This window comes from Lolium rigidum, chromosome 1 (genome assembly GCF_022539505.1).
Source record: "Lolium rigidum isolate FL_2022 chromosome 1, APGP_CSIRO_Lrig_0.1, whole genome shotgun sequence".
NCBI lineage: Eukaryota > Viridiplantae > Streptophyta > Magnoliopsida > Poales > Poaceae > Lolium > Lolium rigidum.
The window spans coordinates 13,083,605-13,091,986 of NC_061508.1; the positions used below are offsets into that span (position 1 = coordinate 13,083,605).

General features: G+C 43.9%; 1 protein-coding gene across 1 annotated transcript; it reads left to right on the forward strand.

The window, feature by feature from the left end:
- Positions 1–1,130: 1,130 nt before the first annotated feature.
- LOC124704236 (DNA (cytosine-5)-methyltransferase CMT1-like) lies at positions 1,131–6,639 on the forward strand. Its single transcript, XM_047236485.1, has 19 exons — positions 1,131–1,609; positions 1,841–1,937; positions 2,512–2,619; positions 2,696–2,830; positions 2,928–3,027; positions 3,238–3,446; positions 3,535–3,600; positions 3,687–3,911; positions 4,066–4,124; positions 4,198–4,264; positions 4,738–4,809; positions 4,924–5,010; positions 5,113–5,200; positions 5,540–5,634; positions 5,767–5,799; positions 5,955–5,998; positions 6,075–6,144; positions 6,232–6,335; positions 6,444–6,639. The coding sequence occupies exons 1-19, from the start codon at positions 1,131–1,133 to the stop codon at positions 6,637–6,639; spliced, it is 2,334 nt and encodes a 777-aa protein (XP_047092441.1).
- Positions 6,640–8,382: the final 1,743 nt, after the last annotated feature.

Below are 8,382 nucleotides of genomic sequence, written 5' to 3' on the forward strand. Positions count from 1 at the left end.
CCGTCTTATGGATCCGACCTGAAGTTGAAGATGGGTTGAGATGCATCAAGACGGCCTTATATGGAACTTGTTTTTTTGGAGCATTTTCATCGGAGTTACGAGGCAATATCTAGAGCCAATACAAGAATCAGGACAAAAGCGTAGTTGTGTCCGGAGGGTAGGTATGGGGTATTTGGACGAAAATTAGAAGTCCATTTCTTGCACGAAAGTGTGAGGTGTTGTAAATAAACTTGCATGGAAAGTCTAGTCGCCTCATATAAATGTAAGAGGTGACAGTCTCGCATAGATTTTCCCTCACATCGATAACCGAGCTTGGAGCGGTCAAATTCGGCCAATTTCAGCTCATAGTTGCCGGAACCTCCGACGAGGTCCCTCCCGAGGAACCGGGGCTTTGGGTCTCAAAAGTGCTAGCTGGATTGTCTAGCGTATCATGCTTCCGGCCAGCCTCCTTCGACGCGAGTTGCGGCGTATCGCCCTCGGCATCGATAGTGCACGAGGACGTGCAATGTAAGACGAAATATTTCGCCCTAGTATCGAGGCAACATCTCTTCGGCCTTAGCCAGAAATTCTGAGGTCTAACATATAGTCGAAAGCTTTCAGTCCTAACACCAACGACGGCCGCCCGAAGACCACAGGAGATTCTGAGGTCTAACATATAGTCGAAAGCTTTCATCTAAAGAAAAAAATCCACGATAGTGTTTTAAAACCCTAGCCTTAATTATGTTTTTCTTAAACATAAATTTTTGGTGTTGTTTCTTGTGCATAATTTACTTCCTTTATAACCTCATCAACACAGATGGCAACAAATCGCTGGAGCCATAATGAGACCGGCCCAAATGGTAAGTGAGAATCATCGGTCTATGGAGAGGAGGGATTTCGAAATTCAAACCACGCAGCGCCGCAGCGGAGGGCAGCTTCCTCGGAAGGAAAGCAGCCCCTGCCCGTTGCGCATTCCCGCCCATTCCGCCATTTTCCAAAACCACCCGACGTATGCAGCCCTAGCTCCTCAAATACTCAACCGCCTCGCCGATCTCGCTCGTCTCCGCCCAAGCACAACACCCACCACACCACCCTGCCAAAAACCCTAGCCCCCGCAGCCCACCCTCCGACCTCCCATCACGTCCGCGTCAATGGAACCGCCGGCGACCGAGCCGAGGCGCTCCATGCGCCGGCCGCGCACGAAACCGTCCTACGCCGACGCCGAGATCGAACGCGGCGGCAAGCGCCGGCGCAGCGCGGCGGGGAAGGCTGGTACCCGTGGGAAGGGCAAGCAGAAACAGCCCGCGGCCGCGCCGGCGATGATGGTGGACGCGGGTGGCACGATCGACGACGACGACGACGTCTGCGCGTCTGAGCCGGACGAGGAGCAGATGCGGCTGGACGAAGAGGAGGAGGAGGCCGCCGCGCTCGAGGCGGACGAGCAGGCCAATGCGCAGAAGCTTATTGGCGCCAAGAAGAGGAGGGCGGCGGTGCGGCCGAGCACCACGCAGGAGCAGGCGGACGCCTCGGAGGACCACTTCGTCGGCGACCCGATGCCAGATGACGAGGCGCGGCGGCGGTGGCCGGAGAGGTACACATCCAAGGTAATACGTAGTCCATCTCAGCCTCCGCACATAGATCCTAGGCATCATGTTTGGCAATTATGATGACTGATGAAACATCCTTCAACCTCATGTTTTGCACCAGGACTCTCACGATCCACAAGTTACCCAGCGGTATGGCTTGTTGCTGCACCGGCCTGTCCTTCACCTTGTTGTACTTACTGTAATTAAGGGAGCTCAAGATTCATTGGATGCGATCGCTTTAACACATACGTAAACCGAAATATCTGTCTCTGCAGGTCGGATGGGGAGGAGGAAAAGAGCGCCCTGTGCCACTTCACATCTGCTCGTGTGGACAATGTGGATTTCGACCTTGGTGACGATGTTTATGTCCAGGTAACCAGCCGTGATCACCTACCTACTTTCACTTGCAGTGTGTATTAGCATTGATTGATTGCCATGGTTTTCCTTTTGCTAGAGCGTTTCTAGATCCATGCTCGTAGCATACTGAGACAGATGCCTATCTAGTACAGTTTAATTTGGGCTGCCATATTTGTTATGATGATTTTTTTTTGAGTTGTTTCTGTTACGATAATGTTCTAAAAAAAAATCTACATGCTCTTTTCTGTTTCTTGCTTTTGCTAACTTCCGCCAGACATTTAATTAGAATGTGCTCACCTGGTGCTTGCATGTAAACTAGCACTTCTCCTGTACCAATTCAACACTGTAATATACAGGGCTGGATTTAGTTTTCTAAACTGTGTTTGATCATGATAATGAAGATATATGTATGTAGATCAACTTCTGCATTTGATAACTGAACCATCAAAGGGCACATGTTTCATCCAGTATATACTTGGACTACAGTTTTGTCTGCTCTAGCCCTTTTTGCAACAGGGTTTCTAGTTTGCACCAAAAGAATAAATTAACATATATGTAATCATATTATTGCTTTTTTGAGTGGTTGCAGGCTGCCCCCGGCGAGAAAGATTACATCGGCAGGATTACAGAATTTTTTCAAGGAGAGGACCATGGTTCTTATTTCTCTTGCCGCTGGTTTTTCCGTGTGGCTGATACGGTACTTGTTAAGCGGGCTGTTTTCTTCTTCTTCTTATTTTGATGCAATTCAGCATGTGTCTAAGAAAAAATTGTAGGTCATCACTGGGAAGTTGCTAAAGGTTGATGATCATGAGCATGATCAGAAGCGGGTTTTTCTTTCAGAGGAAAAGGATGATAACCTGATTGAGTCTATCATCTCGAAAGTAAATATTACTTATGTTGGCCCAAATGTAAGTGCTTCGCTCATTCTTTCAAGTTAATGAATTTGAACCACATACTAATGTTTTGCTGATCTCTACATGTTGCTTTATGGTGAAACAACTACAGGTGGCACCGCAGGACAAAGCTCAGCTTATAGCAAAGTCAGATTTGTATTATGACATGTCTTATTCGGAAGAATATTCCACATTTTCCAATATGCCACCAGGTAATCACCATAGACTTGTATGGTCTGATTATATGTTTTTATTAAAATTGTACAATACGTAATGATTTTGATATATCCCTGAATACGATTGGAAAACTAAAAATTCATAAATGGTGTGTACCATGATACTAAAAATGGTACAATACAGTAATGATTTTGATAGATCCCTGAAATACAGTAATGTTTGTTGATGAGTTAATTATTTTGTAGAAAATATTGGCGCAACAGGCAGTGAAACAACATCAGATATTTCTTGTGATGATGTTTTCTCTTCTAAGGAAAAACTGACTGCTGACTTTGCGGCACCACCCGATGCACAAATGGGAACAGCAACACTGCTGGACCTATACTCTGGATGTGGTGCAATGTCAACCGGTCTTTCCATGGGTGCAGCATTGTTTGGCTTAAAATTCAATACAGTAAGTTTTCTGATTTAGGATGTGTTAGGACTTCCACTGGCCCTTAAGGTACTTCAATTGTCAATCTAAATATCAATGTCTTGTGCAGAAATGGGCTGTAGACATGAACCCATATGCTTGCAGCAGTCTAAAGCATAACCACCCACGTACAGAGGTAGGTAGTAACTACAATTAGCACTGAATAGCATTCCCTGTTTTATTAACCTGTCATACTTGTATTATTGTATCTCTAATTTGTAGGTACGAAATGAGAAGGCCGAGAATTATCTGTCCCTCCTTCAGGAGTGGGAAGCACTTTGCAAGGCATATGACGTCTATAATAGCAATTTTTTACCACGGACTATGAACGATGATGAAGTTGACGAAAATGTACCTCTCTCAGAGGGTACATTTGAGGTAGAGAAGTTTGTTGATATATGCTATGGTGATCCAAATAGCACTGGAAAAGATGGCTTGTGTTTTAAGGTACTGCAGACTCCATTGTTCAAATTCTTATTTGTGCAATTCTTTTGTATTTCAGGGTTACTTTTATTCTTTCTCTTGAATGTTTAATGATGTAATCATTAATTTAGAATATTTGTAAGCAAAGTTTAGTTGAAGATATATATTATTTATATAGGTACGGTGGAAAACATATGATTCTAGTCATGATACCTGGGAGCCACTTGATGGTCTTAGGTTGGTATCTGCTTCATTACATTGCTCTTTATTTTGTATTGTCAATAGTATCTTACCCTAGTTAACATTCCAGAGATTCCCCGGAATGTATTAAAGAGTTCGTTGAGACTGGATATAGGGAATCCATTTTACCCTTGCCTGTAAGTACATCCCCCCTTGTCGTTTTGGGATCTTGTTCTTCTGCCACCTATTAATGTATTTCTAATTCCAAAGGGCCGTGTGGATGTTATCTGTGGAGGTCCCCCGTGTCAAGGAGTTAGTGGACTAAATAGACACCGGAAGCACAAAGATCCGCTGACGGATGAAAGAAACAAACAGCTAGTTGTGTTTATGGACATTGTAAACTACCTTAGACCTAAATACTTTCTTATGGAGAACGTCGTAGATATTTTGAAATTTGCAGATGGGTTTCTCGGGCGTTATGCGTTGAGTCGGCTTGTCGCCATGAATTACCAAGCTAGACTTGGGATGATGGTTGCAGGATGTTATGGGCTACCACAGTTCAGAATGCGAGCCTTTCTCTGGGGAGCCCTTCCTTTAGTGGTATCTCTCTTTTCTATGCTCTTTTTTCTCTTGTAACACTCTTACTAAGAAGGTTTATCTGACAATGTAGGTACTTCCGAAGTTTCCGCTTCCTACCCATGATGCCATTAATCGAGGACACCAAGTGCCAACTAAATTTTCGGTACGAGAACACATTACTAACACCATGTTGTTATTATTATTATTATTATTATTATTATTATTATTATTATTATTATTATTATTATATCTTGCTAAAATGATGTTCTGTTTTCAGCAATGTCTAGTTGCATGTGATGAAACTGAAGCTAAGAACGTGGAGAAAGCTCTTGTCCTGAGAGATGCGTTGTCGGATTTACCAAAGGTTAGCACTGATTGACCTCCTTGCATACTCAACAAATTGTTTGAGTATTGCCTGTACATTTGTGGAATTCTCTCTGCTATAAGTTAAATTGTTTTTCTGTAGGTTGGAAACGATCAACCTAATGATGCGATGCCATATAATAGTAGGCCCATATCTGAATTCCAGCGCTATATCCGGCTCAACCGTAAAGGTAAACCCACATATTGTGACATGTTGATGTTTAAAATTAATATGAACAAGTAGTTTTATGTTTTTGTAATCATTTTTCTGTTCATTTCTTATCTCTTTCATTGTATCTGCAGAGTCATGTTTTTCTTGTATTTCAGTCATATTGTTCACTTCTTATCCCGTTCTTTGCATGTGGCATATTCATGTTTTTCTTGTATTTTGAGTTATGTTGGTGGTTCAACGATGTCACCTTGCCATAGTTTCCATCATTTTTGGTGTTTCGAGTGACTTCCTGATTATGTTGCTACTGTGAGTTACTTTGTGACATGCTGACTTACTTGGCTTTGTTATTCACTTTAAGGCATGATGGATGACTCCCTTGGAGATGCCACTCATAAGAAAGTTCAGCTATTTGATCATCAGCCGCTTCAGTTGAATAAAGATGATTACGAACGTGTCCGGCGCATTCCCAAGAAAAAGGCAAGTTAAGGCAGAACATGTGTCATTCTCTTTTTCCTTTTGCCCTATCCTGTAATTCTTTTTTTTGGATCATCTATCCTGTAATTATAAGCAATAGTTTTATGCCAGGGGGCCAACTTCCGTGATCTGAAAGGTGTACGGGTTGGGAAAGACAAGAAAGTTGAGTTTGATCCAGATATTCCTCGTGTATATCTGTCTTCCGGGAAGCCATTGGTATTTAAAATCAGTCTGTGTGGTTCAACCAGCTTTAATAATGTTTATTTCCCATGTTTTATTCATCCTTGCTTCTCTTCTAGGTCCCTAATTATGCAATGACCTTCATGAAGGGGAAGTCGGTTAAGTACGTATACTGACTGAATATCCTCATCTAATATTCGTAGAACTCCACCGATAATCCTTGTTGTCTTGCTTTGCAGACCATTTGGACGCCTGTGGTTGGATGAAACTGTGTCAACCGTTGTGACGAGAGCCGAGCCCCACAACCAAGTAATATCTTGATAAAACTTCTGGTGCTTATATGATTCTTTAATAACCTGAAAATATATTTTGTTTGACGGGGACTTTTGCATGCAGGCTATATTGCATCCCAAGCAGGACAGAGTTTTGACTGTCCGCGAAAACGCAAGGCTGCAGGGCTTCCCGGATTACTACAAGCTGTATGGCCCCATAAAACAGAAGTATGTTGATCTAACTTGACATCAAATGTAGTACCGTAGTTCTGGATGAAACAAATTATCTAAACCATTCTCTAAACCTTGTTTATTATGAACCTGATTCATTTGCAGATACATCCAAGTTGGAAACGCTGTTGCTATCCCTGTTGCTAGGGCTCTGGGCTATTCCCTTGCACAGGCTTACCAGCAGCGCGAGTTCGATGGAGACCAATGCCCCCTGTTTAAATTGCCTGGGAATTTCATACCTGCGGCCGCAAGATTGCCCCAAGGAAATTCTGGAGGCGAAGAAGCAGTTGAGGAAGAATAGATTTTTTTGATTCAGATCATATACATGGTTTCCAAAGTTTTATTGTTTCTGGAACATTGATCTCAATTCGACAGATCACGTCCGTTGCTTGTAATCAAGTTCATTTATTTCCCATTGCTACTCTTCATTCAAATTTTGAAATTGAGAGGAAACGGAAGGATGGCCTTCTTTATAAGTGTCATGTATGTTTATGTTGTGTTATCTTCCGGAGGCACATTTATGACTGATGAATCTGAGTCTGAAACTTTTGCTTCTTGAAGATATGTGCCTCACGTCTAGTAGTCAGTATTCTCTGAATTTGTTTGATCTTAGTACTAAGCTACTTCACCATTAGCTATGCAACATTTCTAGATTCCTGAATCTGAAACTCTTTCTTCTGCAGATATGTGATTTTTGCCTCAGACCAATTAGCCAGAATTCTCTAAATTTTCTTGAGTTCTGTTGTGCCATGGAACTTCATAATTAGTGATGCAATATTTGTGCAGTGCTGTTACTGTATGACCAATCTTTTAGTAACTCTCTAGTCGGGATATTGGCATTTAAAAAAATTGAAGTCCTTGTATTACACTGGCAGATCAACTTTTGTTGTATTTGTTGGATGGAAGCCGGCGCCTGGGAGGCACCAGCCGGTGACCATGGCGACCTGGCCGAGTAGCGGTCATCACAGCCGGACGGTTTTAGAGCCTGCGGAGCAGCACCGGCCGAGCTGCCGCTCCACCACAAGCGTGCGTTCGCCGACACCGTTTCGATGTGGAGGTAGACCATGAATGCGGCGATGCGTTCATCAGCGTCAGGCTTGAGCTCAATTTGTTGATGACGAGGGACACCTGGGGATAATGGGTGGTGACTGGCAGCGTCGTAGGCGCTCAGACGATGCGGGGGACGTCGGAGGTCAAAGAGGCGGCACGGCTCGTCGACGCGTTGGACCTCACGCACCACGTTCTGCTCGGGAAAGCAGTGACTTTGGAGGAAGCATCAGGCCTCTGCTCGAAGAGGCAGCGCTCACCATGATTCAGAAGCAAACCTTGCACGAAGAAGTGGGTCTCGTCTGAAACTGTCCTCATTTCTCTCATTGTTCTTTCAGATTCTTATGTGAATGAGTATGAACTGTGTAAAGACCCGAATTCACGAACAAGAAAATAAACAGCTGCGGCAACATCACAACATGTCCTACAAGAAGAAGTAAGGACCCGAGCTGCTGCTGTCCTCTCACTCTTTCTGGTGGACACAGACGGGCAGCTAGCTTCAACACTCCGGCGGTGGCGAGGACACAAGACAGGGGAAACAGAGGAAACAGAGCACACGCTACGATCTTGGTCCAGCCCAATTCTTGGGTTCTATCACCTCCAACCTGAATAAAATGGTGTGGAAGGCTTGGGCACCATCAAAAGTTAAATTATTCGCTTAGATCGTTACGCAAAATAGGATTTAGATGGCAGATCTCTTGCAAAAATGTGGTTGTGGCCTAATTGTGATCGGTGCCAGCTTTGCAAGGAAACTCTTCTGACCGCTCATCATCTCTTCACCCATTGTCGGTTCTCTATTCACCTTTTGGACGCTATCAAGGGGTGAATTGGCATCCCTACCATTCGTCCGAGGCAATGGACGGGTCTCTCTATCTATGCTTGGTGGAACATGCTTGTGGGTGGCACCTCGCCGGATAGGAAAGCCATCTCCTCCTCGATTGCCTAGTTGGTCACTTGGGAGTTATGGAATGAGCATAACGTGAGAGTTTTCCGCTAC